Source organism: Ovis aries, chromosome 22, assembly GCF_016772045.2.
Source record: "Ovis aries strain OAR_USU_Benz2616 breed Rambouillet chromosome 22, ARS-UI_Ramb_v3.0, whole genome shotgun sequence".
NCBI lineage: Eukaryota > Metazoa > Chordata > Mammalia > Artiodactyla > Bovidae > Ovis > Ovis aries.
The window spans coordinates 21606741-21627409 of record NC_056075.1 but is presented as its reverse complement, the minus strand read 5'-3'; the positions used below and the strand labels follow the sequence as shown (position 1 = coordinate 21627409).

Sequence of the window (20669 nt, the reverse complement as noted above, 5' to 3'; positions counted from 1 at the left end):
TCGAACTGGAGCGGGTAGAACCCATTGGCCCCAGCCCAGTTTACAGACGGCATCCCCAGGCACCCAGGAGAGGTGGCGGGAGGGAGTGACTGGCGGCCTTCCCAGCCAATGGGAGCCCGAGGCTGAGCGGGCCAGCCCTATTCCTGCAGACTCCGCGGGGCGTGGGCGGGGATTCCCGGGCCGCTGCTCTCTTCGCGCCCGCAAGCGGACGAGGCCGGCGGCTGCCGCAAGCGCGGCCAGGTGAGGGGGGTCGGGAAGGATGGAGCCCGGGGGTGGGCTGCTGCGTTCTAGATTCTGGAACTGCTATGCGAGATTTGGCCTAAGGTTTTGCGTGGGATGTTGTGGGATTCTCAGCAGCAGGTCCCGTCCCCAAGGCTGGGAGAGGTTCATGCACCTCTTTAGACCCAAGGGAAGGAGGGACAGAGGAGACTGCAGCCTGGGGCTTGGAGATCTCTGGGGCCCTTGGCTGCAGCTGTCCCAGGTTCTGGAGGCCCCAGCCCCTGGGACTGGCCCCCAGCCCACATACACAGGAGAGGTGGTGCAGTGAACTGTCCCGGCCCAAATCTCTCACAGTGGTTGCACCCCTGCTACTAAGTCGCTTCAGTCGTGTCCGACTCTGTGCGACCCCATAGATGGCAGTCCACCAGGCTCCCCCATCTCTGGGATTCTCCAGGCAAGAACACTGGAGTGGGTTGCCATTCCCTTCTCCAAAGCATGAAAGTGAAAAGTGAAAGTGATGTCACTCGGTATCCGACTCTTAGCGACCCCATGGACTGCAGCCTACCAAGCTTCTCCATCCATGGGATTTTCCAGGCAAGAGTACTGGAGTGGGGTGCCATTGCCTTCTCCTGCTTGCAGCCCTAGGGCCGGCAATAATCCCATCTCCACTCTCTCAACCTCTACTGAGGACTGGAGACCTACCTGAATAGATGACTCAGCTGAGAGCAGGAACAAGGGGTAAAAGAGAGGTTCTCACCCACCTTGTGGTATAAATGGCTCCAAAGTCCACGATGGTGCCTGAAATGGGCAGTTCTCTAGCCAGGGATGGGAGAGGTGAAAGACCTAAGGGTTGAACAGGATGCTCAAGCCGGGGAAGAGGGGGTGGAGGTCCTGGGGGGCAGCAGGGGCAGCATTTCCACCCCTTCCCCAATCCTTGCTCTTCCTGTGCAGGCCTGGAGCACACACTCCTGAGAAGCAGCAGAGGTTGGGGGCTCCCAGTCCTTCAGACCCTGGTTGGCACAGAAGGCTCATGGAGCCCCAGGCATGGGGGGCCCTCCTCTTGAGGGTCAGCAGGTTCCTTCCGGACCTGCAGGGTGCCACCCCAATCTAGCCAACATGGCACATGGTTTTGCAGTGGGCTTTGACCCGCTGGGTCTTGGAGACCTAAGCTCCAGCTCCCTGAGCTCCCTCTCCTCCCGAGGCCACCTGGGCAGCGAGTCGGGCTCCGCAACGCGATACCTGCTGAGAAAGCAACGGCTGCTGAATGGGCCCCCCCGTGGAATCCGAGCCTCATCGCCCATGGGCCGAGTCATCCTCATCAACTCCCCTATCGAAGGTGGGGGCAGGGCCAGGAACTATCAGAGTGGGTAGGGGACAGCAGGCTTAAGTAGGTGAAGGGAAAGCCAGCATGGGTGGGGGAGTCCTAGGGATGCAGGAAGAGAGAGGGCCTCTAGTAACCCATAGATTCTTCCTCGTCTATCCTTTCCTTATCTTCAGACTGGTTTTTTAGTGTTGCAAGATTGTGGAGAGGTCAGAGCTGGGAGGTCTGGGCATGGAGGTGAAGAAGAGGTATGTGGTATGCTGCTGCTAAGTTGCTAAGTCACTTCAGTAGTGTCTGACTCTGTGCGATCCCATAGATGGCAGCCCACCAGGCTCCTCTGTCCCTGGGATTCTCCAGGCAAGAATACTGGAGTGGGCTGCCATTTCCTTCTCCAGTGCATGAAAGTGAAAAGTGAAAGTGAAGTTGCTCAGTCGTGCCTGACTCTTAGCGACCCCATGGACTGCAGCCCACCAGGCTCCTCCATCCATGGGATTTTCCAGGCAAGAGTACTGGAGTGGGTTGCCATTGCCTTCTCCAGTGTGGTATGCTAGCCCCCAAGTAAGCAAGGCCAAGTATTAAACTGGCCCCCTCCCTCCTGTGAACTCTTCCTTTCTCCAGGCTCATTTGAGTATGACTTTTGGGGGATGGGACAGCATGAAGAAGGACATTTTTCATCAACCTGCCCTTTGTGTGCCCAGCTCTATGCTGGGCTGTGGGAGTCAGTGTCCAGATGGACAGACAGAATTAAAGGCTTCAGGTGCAAAGGATGGAGACAGAGGTAGACTGGAAGATGCTTCAGAGAATGGGGAGGGGTCAAGGGTCAGCACGGAATCCCAGGTCCGGACCCCGAGGGAGGGGGACACCTAATCTTATGCAGTTGCTTAGTGCCGTTTCATGGCACACCTATCTTATACCAGCTCTCATTAGGTCCTGAGGGGAACCTACAGAGAACTAAGTCTCAACTTTCACCTTCCAGAAATTTCCAGTGTAGCAGGGCTGGGAGACCGAGCCATGGTAGCAGCTGGTAGTGGGGTAGAGATATCACAGGCAAGGTTGAAATGGAAAGTGTGGAATATGGCAGGTGGGCACTTAGGAGACAGAATGGTGCAGTGACAGATGTGAGGCGACAAAAAGCCGGTGAACCAGGCAGGACCTTGCCTACCAGCAGGGGAGGGGGCCTCCCCGGGCCTGGGCTTTCCCTGAGCAGAACCAGATAAGTATCTCCAGCTGCCCTCCTCTCTCAGCCAGCAGAGCTCCCCTGGCTGGCTCTCAGACTGGACTTTTCAGACCCTACTCTCCCCTCTGACCTCACTGGGCCCCGTCTGTCCCCTGCCCAGGCCATTGGGTGGAATATGCTGCTCAGAGAGCAGGCTTTCCCACACCAGTGGCCCAGTGCTCTCACCCCCATCGTCCGCCACGCTGGCCCCACTTTCAGGTGAGCAGCAAGGCAGAATGTCACTCTGGGCATGGAGCTGGAGCCCCCAGATGAACTAGGAGACACGGAGGAGCAGAAGGGAGGCACTGCAGTACAGCCCCTGCCAATCCCATCGTATTAGAATTACACCTATACCTCCCCCTGCCCTCTCCATGCTCGACTATGATGCACACTGTCCCTCTCAAGAGCCTCTTCCAGCAGTTCCATGAGTGCTCTCTCCCTCACCGCAGGCCCCAGTGCCGTCAGGAGAGCAGCTTCCCTTAGCAATGATGGAAGGACTTGGGCATCAATCCAACCAATTGGTCCGTCTGGGTTGGGAGCCTGTGAGCTCAGAAGTGTCCCCTCTACCTGAGCACAAACATCCCCCAACTCACCACAGGCTGGAGCCCCTCCCCCATGTTATTTTATATGTTATTGTTTAGACCCTTCCAGAGGCCTAACGTAACTGATGAGGGAGACACAGTAGAAGGGGGAACACTGCTACCTACATTGTCCTCGAGAGTTCCCACCAGCTCCTCAAACTCGTTGGGTCCCAGAGAAATGGCATTACCTTTAATCCCAGCCAGCCCCTTCTTCTTGCTCTCCTAACTTATTCATTTATTCATTATTCTGCTTATTATTTCATTCATCAAAAAAAAGACTTAGCAGGAGCTTCCCTGGAGATCCACTGGTTAAGACTCCATGTTGCCACTGCAGAGGGCATGGGTTTGACCCTTAGTTGAGGAAATAAGATCAGACATGTTGTGCATTGTGGCCAAAAAGAAATTTTTTTTGAAGACTTAGCAAATATCAAGCACTGTGCAACATACTGGGGAATACCTTGGTGGAAAGAATTACTAAGTCCCCACCATGATTGACTTCCCTTGTGGCTCAGATGGTAAAGCGTCTGCCTACCATGCAGGGGACCCGGGTTCTATCCCTGGGTCAGGAAGATCCCCTGGAGAAGGAAATGGCAACCCACTCCAGTACTTTTGCCTGGAAAATCCCATGGACGGAGGAGCCTGATAGGCCATGATCCTTGGATTCACAAAGAGTCGGACTCGACTGAACGGCTTCACTTTTTCACTTTACCATGATTGAGGTTATAGTCCAGTGAAAGGAGAGTGAGAATAAATAATATTACAAATGAGCAAATAATGAGAAAGGATGGTAACAATCTTAAAGGTATTTGGATGATAGGATAGAGTAGTGGTTATCAAACTTCAGAATACATCAGAATTGCCTGGGGGCTCATGAAAAACTTACTGGATCCCTCACTCAGAGCATCTGATTCAGTGGGTCTGTGGTCAAATTCCAAATTCTCATGTGTGATAACTTTCCGGGGGCTGCTGATGCTGATCTGGAGAGTTCTCTTTGAGACCAGTTTTGAGACTCCCTGGGAGGAGGGGGAGGGGCCTTTCTTCAGCAGAATCTCCCAGGAAGTCTTCTCTGAGAAAGTGGCACCCGAGCCAGGAGGAAGTGGAAATAGGAGGTGGCTTTACGAAGGTCTGGGCAAGAGCACCCCAGGCAGAAGGAATACTGAAAGGACTGGCTGGTGAGAGGAACAGGGAGGAGGTCAGTGTGGCCCAAGGTCATGAGGCCAGGGAGGGTGGCCAGGGGCGAGTGTTGAGAGATGGGCAGAGGGAAACCAGGGAGGGCCTTATTGGGCATGGAAGGAATGTGGAGCTCCTTCTAGAAGCAGGGGCAAGCACTGAGGCTTTTAATCAGGGCAGAGGCATGACTGTGTATAGAATGGATTAAAGGAGACAGAGGTGAAAGTGAGGAGATAGTGGGTATCTGGAGAGATGCCTGGTGGCAGGGATAAGGCACTGGAGGTAGAGAAACTTCCCTCCTCAGGGGCCCCAAGCTTCTAGGCTCAAAACCCAGATTTTGACATCCTCCTGGCCCAGGGAGCTGGCTCTCCAGGAGGGAATGAGGAGAAAGAGAATTGGAGGGCAGGAGAGCAAAAGTCTCCTTGTCTGGGCTGAGAAGGTCCTGGGACCTGTGCAGATAGAATCAGCTAGGAAGCCCCAGTGCCTCTCATGCCTCTGTCCTGCACTGCCCCTGCCTACAGGCTGCCCTTGGGGATTTCTTCCAGAGCCACTCTGCTCATGTACTGTAACTTGATTTCTCTTAGATCAAGTGTGTGTGTGTGTGTGTGTGTGTGTGTGTGTGAGAGAGAGAGAGAGAGAGAGAGAGAGAGAGATTTCCCCTCTCAAACACCTCTGAGTAAGCCTCACCCAAGAACTCTCACCTTCCCACCTGGGACCCAAGTTACCCCTCCAGTCCCCTCACTCTTCTCTAAGCAGAAGACCACCTCTGAGCCTTTGCTCACTCCATCCCTTCATCAGTGCCTTTCCCTTCCCCTCCACCCACCCAAATCCCACCTTCCAAGAAGCCTTCCTCAATAGTTCTGGTCCCTAAAGTTCCCCTCCTCTGACTTTCCCTGCCACTGATGGAGAGAACCACTTTTGTGCTCTAGGTGCATACAAAGGCATGGTGGTGTTTTGGGTTTCTCTCCTCATCTAGCCAAATAGCTCCTAGAACCCTCACCTCCAGAATCACAGAGTCTACAAGGTAAAAGGAGCCTCAGGGATCCTTCCACAACGTCCCAGACAGGGATTTACTATCAGCTTGTATGCCTCCAAATAATGAGGAATTCACTATCTTTCATGGAAAATTCATTCCATTGTCTGCCAGCTAAAGGTTTTAGAGAAAGTTTTCCCTTATTAAATCTCTTCCATATAACTCCACTGTGTGGGCTTGGTTCTGCCCTAGGGGTTACACAGACAAAAATATCTAATGCCTTTTATAGAATAGTCCTTCAACTATTTGAAGAAGGCTTGTCTCTGCTGTAAGCCAGAGAGCCAGGATTCCCTCGACTGTGCCTCACAGAATGGAATCTTCTTCATCCATCTGACTCTGACTTTTTCATCCATCTGTCTTTTTTAGAATTTGGCCTGTCCCAGTGAGTATGGGAAGCTTAGTATGGATTACACACACACACACACACACACACACACACACACACACACACACACCCCTACATTATAAGGGAAGGAAAACCGTGTCTTCTAGCATGGAGTCCTGTCCTGCCTGCTCCAACACCCTTCCTGCCATGATCTCAAAATCACTCAGAGAAGACTCAGAAATTAGCTGCCTATGCCCACATTTAGGGTCCTGGGTGGCTGTGCCCAGCAACCCAGCCTTTGCAGGCCCCAAGTTAGGGGACTCAGGGGCCCTCTGTGCCCAGAATGGGCAGGGGAGTCATGCCCACGTCCCCACCCCCATCAGCCAACAGCGATGAAAGTGACATCATCCATGCAGTTCGAGTGGAGAAGAGTCCAGCTGGGAGGCTGGGGTTCAGTGTGCGGGGCGGCTCTGAGCACGGCCTGGGCATCTTCGTCAGCAAAGTGGAGGAGGGGAGCAGTGCAGGTGAGTGGGACCCCATGGGTGAAATCCTGGCTTAGGATGCGACCCCCTACTTCAGTGGTATGCAGAGCTGTTAGCAGGGATGAGAGGAGAGGACCCTCAGTTTTGGAGGGGCTGATCCAGTGGGAGATGAAAGGGGCTAATGAATAGGTCCTTGGTCCCATGGGCTGATACTCAGACCCTACCTGGGGATCCCAATCTCATTGAAGAAGCTGTATCCCAGGGAGCTTCAGGGATGGGAGAGGCTCAGCCTCAACCTGGGGGACTTCTCCCCAGGGGCCCCTGCCCACCACCCCCTCTTCTGATACAGAGCGGGCTGGCTTGTGCGTGGGGGACAAGATCACCGAGGTGAATGGGCTGAGCCTGGAGAGCACCACAATGGGCAGCGCTGTGAAGGTGCTGACTGGCAGCAGCCGCCTGCACATGATGGTGAGGCGCATGGGCCGCGTGCCGGGCATCAAGTTCTCCAAGGAGAAGACCACATGGTGAGCAGGCCTTGCCTCCACCCCCAGCCCAGCACCACCACCCAGAGCCATGGTGGGAGAGACCTAGAGCCCAGGGCTTCTGTGCTTCCCATCCCCTGGTACTGGAAACACAGGGTCTAATGGTCTGACCTTGAAATGGGAAAAGGCTGTGTCTTTCCCCCAGCCCTCCTCCCAACACGGTGGCCTCAGGCCCCAGTGACCCTGCCCCTCTATGCTGTAGCTGCTGCAGACTTGGAGACAGGGCCGTAGCTCTGTCCCGGGCCCAGGGAGTATTTAAAGCGGAGCCTGGCAATTCCGTGTGTGCCTACTAAGTCACTTCAGTGGTGTCTGACTTTTTGCCACCCCATGGACCACAGCTTGCCAGGCTTCTCTGTCCATGGGATTCTCCAGGCAAGAATACTGGAGTGAGTTGCCATGCCCTCCTCCAGGGGATCTTCCTGACCCAGGGTTCAAACCTGCATCTCTTACATGTCCTGCATTGGCAGGCGGGTTCTTTACCACAAGTGCCACCTGGGAAGCCCAAGCTGCTGCTGCCTCGGGCCTGAGGACAGTATAGTATCTCTCCCTCCTGGGCCTGGGGAGGATTTAAAATGGGGCTTGGCAGTTAGAGCTGCTCAAGAAGGAAAGATTTCCGTGGTTTCCCTAACTTGATGAAATCTATGTCCCAGTGAAGACCTCAGGCCCCGCAGAGCAGTTCCTCCTTTCCCGTGCAATTGTCTTAGCTGCTGGGGGGAGGGGGTGGGTGGTGGTGGATTGGGACCCGGGCTGAGGGCCCCGTGTGATTGTCCAGGGTGGATGTGGTCAATCGGCGACTGGTAGTAGAAAAGTGCAGCTCGACACCCTCCGAAAGCAGCTCAGAGGACGGTGCACGGCGCATCGTCCACCTCTACACAACATCCGATGACTTCTGCCTGGGCTTCAACATCCGCGGGGGCAAGGAGTTTGGCCTGGGCATCTATGTGTCCAAGTGAGACTGGGGCAGGGGATGAGACGGAGTCGGGCTGGGGCCTGGGAATGCATCAGCAAGTGGATCCTGCCCAAAGACATGTCCCGGCGACCTAGGTTAGGGATAGGATCTGGAGAGGGGCCGGGGCTCACCAGGAGGAGGGTCAAGGAGTTTGACGAGGTCATCCCTGTGTTCAAGTGAAGAGTCTGGAATGGGTGGTGAGGGGAGGCATCACATTGCCCCTTTCCTGACCCCAGAGTGGACCACGGTGGACTGGCCGAGGAGAACGGCATCAAGGTGGGAGACCAGGTCCTGGCGGCCAACGGTGTCAGGTTCGATGACATCAGCCACAGCCAGGCCGTGGAGGTGCTGAAGGGTCAGACACACATCATGCTGACCATCAAGGTGGGCAGGACTGTGGGAGTCAGGGAGAGGCCAGACTCTAGGAAGAACTTCCCAGACCAGTCTAGCACTTAATGCTGCCCATTGCTGTGCCACTTATGACTTTCCACAGCCTCCTGAGAGGCAAGGCAGGCATTGTCCTATCTCTCTTCACAGAAGAAGGAACTGAGGCTCAGAAAGGCAAAGAAACTCAGGAATCAGTCATTTACACAGCTGATCAGTAGCAGGACCTAGTTTCAGCCCACCCCCCCACCCCCAGATGCAGTGGCCAGTGCCCCTTTGTATGAGTGGTGGAGGTCTTGGAGGGTAAGGAGAAAATGTCCTGCCCAGAAAGGGACATGGTAGGATCAGGACCTGGATGGTGGGTGTCCTAGGGCACAGGGCAGGACAGAGATTGGATTTCAGGGGAGGTACCTGAATTCATTATTCATGTGGGTCTCACACTTGCCTAAGGATCAAGTCCTTCTCACCCTGGCTCCCACAGGAGGTGATGTCTTCCTCTCCCCAGGCCCCAACCCTGGCCCCTGCCCTGGTCCTCTCCTTCCAAGCCTTCATCCTTCTCCCCATTCAGTGCCTCCTCCACCGTCCCCCCACCACCTCTATTTCCCACCTCTCCCACATCCCATCTGTCCCTTTCCTTCCTCTCAAATTATCCCAAACATTCCTCTTCTCCCACTCTGCCCTCATTCATTCATTCAATACTTTTGAGTACCTACTATATGACAGCCATTATGCCAGGTATGGGGTGACAACAGTGAAAAAGATAGACGAGGTCTCTGCTGCTGGAGGGAAACAGACAGACTAGATGCATGTGGATTGTGATGGCTCTTGTAAGGAAATTGATGGAGAGGTGGGATGGGGTAATCTGGGAAGGCCCTGTTAGCCAGGGGGATCTAAGGAGGAGACACCTGAAGAGCTGGCCATAAGATGAGCTGAAGGAAGAGAATTCAGGCAGAAGACACAGCACGTGCAAAGCCCTCAAGTGTAGAGGAAGTTGGCACATTCAGAAATGAAGCGGCTGGTGTGGCTGGAGTATGATGAGCTCAGAGCAGAGTAATTGGGTTGAAAAGTTGACTGCTGTCCCATTGCTCCCATATTCTTACCCTCTCTTCCCACTCCCTGCTCACTCACTCCCCTCTGCCCTCCTATCCCCACCATACCCTCCCCAGGAGACCGGCAGGTATCCTGCCTACAAGGAGATGGTCTCTGAGTATTGTTGGCTGGACCGATGTAAGTGACCAACTCCCCGAGGTTGGAGGGAAAGGGCCCTAAAGTGGAACTGGGATCTCTGAAGAATAAGTGGGAGGGGCACCAAAATCTCCTCGGGACTCCTGTCTCTGGGCTCCCCTCTAAGAAGTTGCAGGTTCTGATCCAGGCTCTCCTGGGGGCAAGTCTGGGGGTGGTTGGAGAAGTGCCTTGCCTAAGGTCCCGCAACCAGTTAGCAGGACTGCTGAGTAGTGGCTGGTTCCCGAGACCCCATGCTCACAACCCCGCTGCCACCCAGCACTCCCACTTCAAGCCCACGAGTGGGCTGCAGCCCCGGCAGGGCCCCAAAGCCACCCGGCCAGGCCTCTGAGATGCCCCTGCCCTCCCCACTGCCCGCAGTGAGCAACGGGGCGCTGCAGCAGCTGTCCCCCGCCTCGGAGAGCAGCTCCAGCGCCTCCTCCTTCACCTCCAGTGCCGCCTACAGCTCGGCTGAGGGCTCCCTGCCCTCAGACCGCATGGATGTCTGCCTGGGGCCTGAGGAGCCTGGCAGCAGCTGGGGCCCGGGCTGGGGGCGGGCGGACACAGCCATGCAGACGGAGCCGGACGCGGGGAGCCTCGTGGAGACCTGGTGCAGTGTGCGGCCCACAGTCATCCTCAGGGACACCGCCATCCGTTCCGACGGCCCACCACCCACCCGCCACCTTGACTCTGCACTCTCTGAGTCCCCCAAGACTGCTCTGTTGCTGGCCCTCAGCCGACCCCGGCCCCCCATCACCCGCTCCCAGAGCCACCTGACCTTGTGGGGTACGTGGGGGACAAGTTGCTGCTGCTCCCCCCAAAAGCTATGGGTCCAAAATCTGTCTTGCACCCTGTACTGGGCCCCAAACTTTCCTTTGCACCAGGCTTTGCCCAGCCATAGCTCCAGAACACACCCAGATCCTGCTTTGGGTTCCATTTTAAACTAGTCCTGGGCCCCAAACCAGCCCTAACCCAGACCTTGGGCTCCCAGACCTGTCCACAAACACACACACACACACAATCCTTACATAGTTGGAGCTGTGGGTGGGGGTGAGGTGGGAAGTTGGAAGAGGAACCCCATCCCCATCTTCATCCCCACCTCCCCACACGGCTGCAGATCCTGTCTGCCCCCGACTCTCCCTTCTCTCTGCCCCTCCTCACTCCCCTGCCCCTTGTCCTTCTCTTCTGCCCACCCCTCCCTCGTGTCTGCAGAGGAGAAGAAGCAGCGGAGGAAGGAGAAGTCAAGGTCCCCTGGGGAGAAGGGGGCCCTGCAGCGCTCCAAGACCCTGATGAACCTCTTCTTCAAGGGAGGGCGGCAGGCGCGGCTGGCAGGGGATGGGCACAGAGAGGCCTGGACGCTGGACAGCAGGAGCCCAGCCAAGCCCCGCCCTCGCCTGGACCTGGAGAAAGGTAGGTACTGGGTGGGTCAGACGCGAGGACAGAGGAAAAGTCGACTTGCTATTCCACAGCTCTGAGTCTGAATCCTACACTGGCTCATCCCGCCACCCTGCCCTGCAAGCCACATGAGTAAACAGGAGTAATAATACCTGTTGGTGCTAGTGGTAAAGAACCTGCCTGCCAATGCAGGAGACATGGGTTAGATTCCTGGGTCAGGAAGATCCCCTGGGAAAGAAAATGGCAACCCACTCCAGTGTTCTTGCCTGGGAAATCACATTGACAGAGGAGCCTGGTGGGCTATGGTCCACAGGGCTGCAAAGAGTCCGACACGACTGAAGCAACTTAGCACACACACACACAATACTATTTCTTTAGGAATAATGATGAATCAGTGAATCAGTGTATGTTAATCACTTAGTACATGGTCTGACATACAATAGTTGCTCAGAACATGTAGTGGTCCTTGTTGTACTGCTTCATCTTCCCATTTTACAGAAGGGAAAACTGATAAGAGTCACAGCACAGACAAGAAGACCTTGGGTCAGATGCCCATGCTCTTGGTGCTCTTGGGAGGCAGGGCACTCCTTTCCTAGAGCATTTGGCTTCATCTCCCCTGGCCAGAACTCCACAGGCTCTAGCCAGTTCTATTTTTAAACTTTATTTTAATTTTTTTTTTTACTTTATAATATTGTATTGGTTTTGCCATACATTGACATGAATCTGCCATGGGTGTATATGTGTTCCCCGTCCTGAACCCCCCTCCCACCACCCTCCCCATCCCATCCCTCTGGGTCATCCCAGTGCACCTTGTATCATGGATCGAACCTGAACTGGCTCTAGCCAGTTCTAGAACCACCTAGAGCAAGGCCATTGGAGAAGGAAATGGCAACCCACTGGAGAATCCCAGGGATGGGGGAGCCTGGTGGGCTGCCGTCTCTGGGGTCGCACAGAGTCGGACACGGCTGAAGCGACTTAGCAGCAGCAGCAGCAGCAGAGCAAGGCCATTTCTAGACCAAGGCCCAGGCAGGAGGGCCTAAACAGGCTTCACTCATGTCAAAGGCTTCCTGAGGACTCTTCCAGAGAGCATCTCTTCTCTCTGGTGAGGTTCAAAGGCTGGACCAAAAGTGAATAAATTGAGACTCTTGGGGTTGTCTGTGAGAAAAACTTAATTCAAGCTAGCTTTAAAAAGCACTTCTTGGTTCAGCTATGGATGTAAACTGGGTCTAAAGGTTTAAACAGTCTCCTCAGCCATCTGCACTCTTCATCTTTTGGTTCCTCTTTCCCCTGGTTTGTCTTCATCTTGCTGGCTTTGCCTCTTGAAGGTAAGTGGCTGTGCCACTGTTGCTTAGCAACCCTGGGGGAAAGAGCCTCTCCTTAAATAGTTCCAGATGATGTCCCAGGCTCTGGTTGGCCCAGCTGGGATCACATGCCCAACACATCACTTGTGACCTGGGAGAGAGAGGGTGCTTTCATTGGCCAGCCTGGGTCATGTGTCCACCCTGGAGTACAGGGACTGAGAATGCTGGGCGTGGGGGATGGGATGGATCCCCTGGTGAAATCAGGGTGCTGTTTCTGGAAGGGAGAGTGAATGTTGGGTAGGCAAAGAGGGGCTGGGCCTGCCCCTGCCTGGGTCTCATGGGAGAGACAATCCCTTCAACTCAGGGCAGTCTAACCCCCTCCCTAAACTCATCTCTCTTTTCACAGACCCCAAGGCCTTTCTCTCTCCTGGTTCTCTTCCCAGTTCTCTGGCTACCCCTCTCCCTCTTCAAAGGCTCCTCTTTTTCTCTCTGTGCCCTGAAGGTAGGTGATTTGCCCTTGGGGTTCTTCCATCCATTCATTTGCTTTCCAATGGACCTCTATTAGCCGGGCACACACTGGGCCCTCTCTTGATCCAAAGCCTTTACTCCCTCCCCACTGCCTGTGAATGAAGCTCCTGGCCTGACCTTGGCCTTCAAGACCCGCCTCAATAGCCTGGCCTCTTGCTTCCCAGTCCTACCACATTCCAGCCTTGAACTCTCCATTCCAGCCCATGATCCAGCTAGTTCTGAGTCCCCAACCCAGATGGGAGACCAGGGCTGCAACTGAGCCTCTTTCTTCTTCTTAGCAGGGGGAGTGGGGCCCGTGCAGAAGTTTGTCACCTGGAGGCTGAGACGTGGTAATGCTTGCTTCCCCCTCCTGAGCCTGGTCTACAATAGAGCTGCAATGGGGTGCATGTTGGGGGTGCTAAGAGACTTTGGGTTACTCTCATGGTCAAGCATGGGGTATCAGACAGATTGAGAGGTGCACATCAGGGGCAACTAAAAGAATTGGCTATGCTTTCTAGGAACATAGGGTTACAAATAGATATTGGGGTGCATTTTTTGAGGACTTGGAGCTTAAGCTGGGACTCCCAAAGACAGATTTTTGGGGAGATGAGGGAGGGGGCCTTGCTAGAACTTCAGTGGTGTAGACTAGCATGACATTACATGTTCAGGGGGCCCAGGGGCTCTGGGCCAGGGCTCAGCTAAGGAGCAGACTGGGCTAGGGATCTGGGATGGGGCCTCAAAGGCCTGAATTGGAACTCCAGTGATGGGCAGATTGCTGTGGGAGACCATGGTGGGGAGCATCCGGGCTAGGTTGGGATTCCACCTGGGGAACCTGGGACCCTTAGCCAGTCTATTCTGGAGTCTGACCCCACTGAGGAGAGCCCCTGCCTTGGCTTCTGATGGCTCCTGGCTCCTTCATTGTATCCTTTTCCTCCCGCCCTGCAGACCGGGAGAGGGGCCGGGCTCTGCTCTCTGCCAGGTCTGGGAGCCCCTCCAGCCACCTGCCCAATGTGGATGAGCGGGTGCAGGCCTGGGAGAGCCGTCGGCCTCTGATTCAGGACCTGGCCCGGCGATTGCTGACCGATGATGAGGTGCTGGCTGTCACCCGCCACTGCTCCCGGGTGAGCCACCAGCCCACTCTCAGCCCCAGTACGTGGTCACTCAGCCACCCAACCCCTCATTCATTCAGGCCACTGTCTGCGTTTAACATTGTGAGCCTAGTGGTAAGTAAAGCAGAAGTCACCCCTGTGACATGGTTGCTCAGGAGCACACACAGGCACATGGACACACACACTGAGTTTACAGTCAGGAAGGAAAGACAGATAGTAACTAGAACCCAAGCACCCACAGAGACAAATCATGTGAAGCGTTATGAAGGAAAAGGTCATGAGAAAATAACCTGAGGCACAAACCAGATGGTGTGGTCTGGGAGGGCCTCCGAGAGGAGGTAATATTTAAGCTGAGGAGAGAAGGAGCCAGACCAGCCAGGTGATGAGTTTGGGACCTCAGTCCCTGCAGTCACCTGCTCTGTTTTCTGTTCTCTTGTAAACCTCAGCCTTCCCCAGCTCATGCCTCCTTCCACTCCTGGGTCAGCCATCAGGCCTGGCCTCTCCCCTGTTACCCAAGTAAGCAATCTTTTGTTCTCCCAACATACCCCAAGCCTCCCTCAATATCTACACTGTTCCTCACTGTTCCTTCCCACTTCAGACAGAAGCAGAGATCCCCACCGTAGGGTTGAGGGTAGATTTGAGGGAGTCTTTGTGGCCTGAATGTTGGGGAGACTGTAGGAGGCATGGGTCACTCCCTCCAGAAGTGGAAGTCCCTCTCCTCTCCTTCCGTCTCAAGAGGCCCCAGGTTTCCTGCGATGGGTTCCCTAAACTGCATCTGCATCAGTGCACGCGTGATCCTCTGTACCAGGGCAAACGGGAGAGTTTCAGGAAATTGTTTGTGGTTCCCCCCCACTCCCTCACCTTGGTCAGGGTGGGGCTGTGTTATGCCTGTGTGATGTGTACATTTGTTTATCTGGGTTTGTGTTCACTTAACTATATGATTTGGGCTTCCCTGTCGGCTCAGTGGTGAAGAACCCTGCTGCCAACGCGGGAGACACAGGTTTGATCCCTGGGTCAGGAAGATCCCCGGGAGAAGTAAATGGCAACCCCCTCCAGTGTTCTTGCTGGGAAATCCCCAGGACAGAGGAGCATGGCGGGCTACACTCCATGCGGTCGCAAACAGTCGAGACTTAAGGACTAAACAACAGCACTGTATGATTGTATCTGTGTGCATATCACTTTCATGCATTGGAGAAGGAAATGGCAACCCACTCCAGTGTTCTTGCCTGGAGAATCCCAGGGACGGCAGAGCCTGGTGGGCTGCCGTCTACGGGGTCGCACAGAGTCGGACACGACTGAAGCGACTTAGCAGCGGCAGCAGCATGTCACCTGGAGACTGAGGCCCAATAATTCATGCAGCCTTTTCCCAATGCTTGATTTACAGCAGAGCTACATGTGGAGATGCATGTTGGGGGCAGCTAAAGGCCTCTGGGCTAAATTCACTTGAGTGTCACGCTCAGCTTAGTGTGCCAAGTAGGGCTGAATGTACCGTCTTTGTAAGCCTGCGACACTAGGCTCTGGCCACCAGGTGGCGCTCTGTATCAGTTTCTTTGGATGCTGTTCCCCCATCCCTCTGCTCCTCCCTCCGTGCCCAGACCGGTAAGGCCTCTCCCAGAGCCTCGTAGCACCTAGGGAGCAATGCCCACCACCCGAGTCTGACCCAAGCCCCACGCATACCAAGAGATCAGACCTTCGGGGTAGTGTCCTGGCTGGAATGATTAGTAAAGCTCCCTTAGATGTGTGGTCCTGAACCCGAAGCCTCCCTTCTATCTCCCACTCTGAGCCATCTCCCCACAGCCTACCGACCAGGCATTATAAACTACCTGTCTGATCACTTTACAAACTCCCCAAACCCCCTTGCAGCCTCCTGTCTTTGGCAGAATAGAGTACAAGTTCCTTATCCTCACATTCAAGGCGCTCCCTGATTTGACTCCCCAGCTCACTAACCTCTGCTTTCCCACGGTCACCATGTCATCTTCCCTGGGTATAACATGTAACATGGTTTATACAGGCTAACACTGCGCCGCTCTAGGAGCACCGCCTGCACTGCAGTCACAGCCTGCACAGCCTATATGGAGGCCCCTTCATGTATCCTGTGTGCATGAGTGTGTTTGTCCTCTGTCCATGGGATTCTCCAGGCAAGAATACTGGAGTGGGTTGCCATGCCCTCCTCCAGGGGATCTTCCTGACCCAGGGATCAAACGCCCATGTCCTGCGTTTTCTGCATTGCAGGCGGATTTTTTACCCACTGAGCCACAGGGGAAGCCCTGTTAAACTTCTATGAACCCATTACTCCACACCACCCTTTCTTCTCAACTTTCTTGTATTTCTTTCATTTATCCATAAGAGTCAGTGTAAATGCCACCACCTCCATGAAGCTTACTCTGATCTTCCCACCCTCCTCTGAGACTCCCTCTGAGCCGTCGCCAGTGGTTTGTAGTTTACTGGGGCTTGTGGCTCTTTGTCGTTGTGTCCCTACTGCCCAGTAGAGGACCAGGCACTTAGTGGATGCTGAATGCAGGATTGTGGACTTGAAGTGTGTGCACATATGTGACTGGTTCTCTGCCATTACGTGTATCTCTCTCCAGACAAAAGGGGGTGTATGGTCGGTGTGTGTATGTGTGAGTCCCTGCAACTTTGTGTGTGGTTTAGGGCCACACACACACGTTTAATTTCCAGCTATTTATGAATGTCTCACTCTGGCCACCAGGGTGTGCTGTTTCCCAGTGTCCTGTGCTTGCCGGGGATGCTCTGTGTGTGTCCGTCGTGGCACTAGGGGGCAGTGTGCTATCCAAGTTGGGTGACTCCCAGTATTCAGTTTGTCAGTTTGCGACGGTGGGGTGTGGCTGGAGGCATCCGGGCAGTGCCAGGCAGAAATGCCTCCACTACCCTGGCTAAAGACTGGAGAGACTTTCTATAGGGCCACTCCTTCCCCAAAGTCCCCATTCCAGCCTTGAACAAAGCCTAATTTGTCGGTCTGTATGCAGACACAAGCTGGGACAGCCAGGCACACAGCCTAGCCTTTGGCTCAAATTCCTTCCTTCAGCCTGGGAGGTGGGGGTGGGGAGGAGAGTCCACTCCCTGCATATCCTTTTCCGGCGCTGTAGTAGGTAGGAGCCAGATTTCTCAATTTTCAATTTCTCTTCACACTTCCTCATCTGTATGGCCTGGGGCAAAGTCCTCTCTGAGCCTCAGTTCCCTCATCTGTAAAACAGGAATAACTGATGTCATCTCTCAAAGTGGGAGACCATGTGTAGAAGGCCTAGAAAAAGGCCCAAAGCTGTTATTGGTGTTGCTGTTACCGTTCTGTCATTATTATTGCACGTTCCACCCAGTCACCGAGTAAGACCATCCTGTAAGCAGCCCAGGCCTGGGGGAGAACCTTTCCTAAACATGGGGACCCCCACATGCCCAGGCATGCCCCCTCACCGGGCTCCGGAGGTCCCTGCTGCTATCTGACCTGTGGTGCCTCTCTCTGCAGTACGTGCATGAGGGCGGCGTGGAGGACCTAGTGAGGCCCCTGTTGGCCATTCTGGACAGGCCGGCAAAGCTGCTGCTGCTGAGGGACATCAGGTGGGGAGGGCTTGGGGGCAGGGAGGGGACCCCCGATACCTCCCCTAACCTCTCCAGGGTTGAAGCCCCTCCAGGCCCCCCTGGAACTGAGCCCTGCCCACACCTCATCTCTTACCCTCCCCCAGGAGTGTGGTGGCCCCCACAGACCTGGGTCGCTTCGACAGCATGGTGATGCCTGTGGAGCTGGAGGCTTTTGAGGCCCTCAAGAGTCAAGCAGGTCAGCAGCCAGGGGGCAGGACTGAGGCTCCTGAGCCTCAAGTGGGGCTGGGGGCGGTGGGGGGTGGTGCTCCCAGGGGAGAGGGGCAGAGATGCCTGGGCTCTTTCAGCTGTGTCCCTCAGGAAGCCTTGTTCCTAACCTGCTCTCCTCTCCAACCAGTTCGGCCTCCTGCCTTGAGACCAACCCGACAAGACACACTACCCAAGCGTCACCTCATCACCCCCGTGCCTGGTCAGTCAGAGTCCCAGAGCACAGGGAGGGGGCACACCCCAGGGGGACTCGGGCAGGGAAAATGGGCATTCCATCCCTGTTCCCACATAGGACTTCGTGGCTTCAGAGATACGTGTGGTGTGGTTCCCTGAAGGGAATCCCTCATCTGCCAGGACTATTTTTATCGTGTCCACTAACCATCTGTACTATTATTTACTTACTAATTGGTTTTAAAACCCACTCACTTGTTAAATCATCTCATTCTATGCAATAATCTCTGAGAAATTACCAGCTTGGGTGTGGGAGTCATATTTTTACTCAGACATGATAAAATAAAACTGTAACTATTCCAATAGAAAGTATTTAAATACTTTTGCAATTGAACGGGGCAGCGTCCCTCACTGTGGGACACACTGCCGTAAGAGCACCCCCAGGTCTCCCTACCCCCATGCAGTGAGGACTGGGCCCTGGCCAAGCAGTTTGGGCTGTTGAGGAGAGGGCAGCCTGACCTTGGCCCTCTTCCCCAGACAGTCGTGGCGGCTTCTACCTGCTCCCTGTGAACGGCTTCTCAGAAGAGGAAGATGATGGGGAGCTGAGGGAGCGGCTGGGGGGCCTCCAGGTCTCCCTGGGTGCCTCTGCCCCCCACCACCCTCATAAAGGGATCCCCCCTCTCCAAGACGTGCCAGTAGATGCCTTCGCCCCACGCCGAAGCGCCTGCACACCCCCTCCCCAGCCACCTCCCGTGGCTCCCCGGCCCCCGAGGCCTAACTGGCTGCTGACCGAACCGTTGACCCTAGAGGACCCTCGGCAGAGCCGGAGCCAGGGCCCAGCCCAGAGCTGCAGCCGTAGCCGTAGCCGCAGCCGGGGCCGAGGCAAGTCCCCAGGCCGCAGGCGCTCCCCATCCCCTGCACCCATCCCCACTCCTAGCACAGCCAATGGGCGCTACCACAAGCCTCGAAAAGCCAGGCCCCCTCTGCCACGACCTATGGATGGGCAGGTGGCCAAGGCATGGGGCAGTCAAGGGCCCTCTGAGAATGGAACTGGCAGGACAGATGAGGAGACAGCCACGAAGGTCCCTAATGGGGAGCTGAGGACTGTCACGCTGTCCAAGATGAAACAGTCCTTGGGTGAGTCCTGGCAGGACGGGGCCTGGTCGGGGGTGGGGGCTCAGATATGGGTGAGGTTGGTGGGCTTGGTGTTGTGGTGTGACTTGGGGACCTGGGACAAGGGAAAGAATCAGGGTATATTTGGGAAGGTCTAAATTTGGGAGGCTTAGGATTCGAGTGAGTTGAGGATGGAGTAGTAGTAGAATCTGGGGGTTGACTTGGGGGGCTCTCTATTTGGGCATGTGTCCTGGGTTCTCCAGGGAGCTCTAGGCTTTAGGGATGTGGCTGCACGGCACCCAGTGTTTCTCCCTCTCACTAGGCATCAGCATTTCTGGGGGCATTGAGTCCAAGGTACAGCCCATGGTGAAGATAGAAAAGATCTTCCCCGGGGGTGCCGCCTTCCTCAGCGGGGCCCTTCAGGTGGGTGAAGGGCACCCAGACCCACTCTTTAGGCCCAGATCTGAATTCTGGCAGGGGGCAGGACCAGTACATGCTCATCTTCCAGCTAGACATGTGTAGACTAGGTTGTGGGAGGAGGCTTGGAGCAGGGGGTTAAGCTGCAGGTTGAGCAGACCTAGGGGAAAATCTGTGCCCTCATGCCAGCCTGGGCCTGAGGGTGGCCCATCCTATTCCACCCCTAGCCCCAAGGGACAAAAGGCCATTGTCTGTGCCCCACCCTGCCCCCATCGGGCTCTGGACACAAAAGTCCCATTGTCCATCCCCTCCGCCCAGTTGGGGAGGAGTGTCCCAGCTGGTGGAGGTGAGAGGTTGGGAGTGGGGTGGGGCTGACCTGAGGAGGGAGGTCTGTGATTCTCTCACCCCCATCCCAGGCTGGCTTCGAGCTTGTGGCCGTGGATGGAGAGAGCCTGGAGCAGGTGACGCACCAGCGGGCAGTAGATACCATCCGCCGGGCTTATCGAAACAAGGCTCGGGAGCCCATGGAGCTTGTGGTCAGGGTCCCCAAGCCTGGCCCACTGCCCTTGCCCTCTGACTCGTCAGCCCTCAATGAACAGCGGCTTCCTGCTGACCATTCCCCTGCCCGCTGACCCCTTGATGGCACTCCAGCTGCCTCCCAGAACTTCCCATTAATGCCCTTCCCACCCAAACCCAGACCCCTCCTGCTGACGCTGGGCTTCTCCAGCTGACCCCAAGCCCAGGCCTCTCTCCAACCCTCCTGCCTCCTGACGCTAATCTGATTCTTCCCAACTATCCCGTAACTCTTCCCCCTGACCTCGGAGAATCCTCCTGCCACCCCCCAGACATCACCTAACCTCTTCAGGCTTCAGGAACCTCCCACTCCTGCCTGCCTTGCCTTCTCCACACCGGTGGCTCAGACCCCCCACCTCGCATCTCCCTCCCCAGTTGTCACTAGGGCTCTGCCCGTTCCAGATAAACTCAGTGTCAAGGACAAGGTGCTACTGGGTAGCCGTGTCACCAGCTCACTGCCCCCAACTCCCCAAGACAGGAAGAGGACACCCAGGGTCTGGAGGTGGGGATTGGTATGCGCTTTGTTATGATTCCCTGAAACAGTGAGGGACAGGGACTCTCAGAGATGGCCCTCAGGGGGGTCACTGCATCCAGCCCCCAGCAGTGTTCTGTTCAAGGGAGAGAAAGGTCTTTTCTAGTTTCTCAAACCCTGAGAGCCCATTTCATGTTGTAGTCCACCAGGACCTCAGATTTTCTACTGGGTTTGTCCTTCCCCATCACCCTTTCCCTCCTGAAGATCTCTATGAGGGGTAGGGGAACAGCCATCAAATAAAAAGGCACGGGGGTCAAACAAGTTCCCCTAATCTTTATCCACCACACTC

General features: G+C 55.4%; 1 protein-coding gene across 2 annotated transcripts; it reads left to right on the top strand.

Annotated features, from left to right (window-relative positions):
• Positions 1-185: 185 nt before the first annotated feature.
• On the top strand, positions 186-20664 carry PDZD7 (PDZ domain containing 7). Of its 2 annotated transcripts, XM_060405134.1 has the most exons (18): positions 186-240; positions 1171-1555; positions 6249-6389; positions 6697-6871; positions 7662-7838; positions 8075-8222; positions 9389-9449; positions 9825-10229; positions 10656-10853; positions 12546-12641; positions 12946-12996; positions 13592-13767; positions 17237-17328; positions 17454-17545; positions 17705-17776; positions 18283-18882; positions 19181-19281; positions 19692-20664. In XM_060405134.1, the coding sequence occupies exons 2-18, from the start codon at positions 1264-1266 to the stop codon at positions 19905-19907; spliced, it is 3093 nt and encodes a 1030-aa protein (XP_060261117.1). In that variant the 5' UTR covers positions 186-240; positions 1171-1263; the 3' UTR covers positions 19908-20664. The 2 variants fall into 2 exon arrangements, with proteins under 2 accessions (XP_060261117.1, XP_060261118.1); XM_060405135.1 differs by lacking the exons at positions 19181-19281; positions 19692-20664 and having other exon boundaries at positions 18287-18429.
• Positions 20665-20669: the final 5 nt, after the last annotated feature.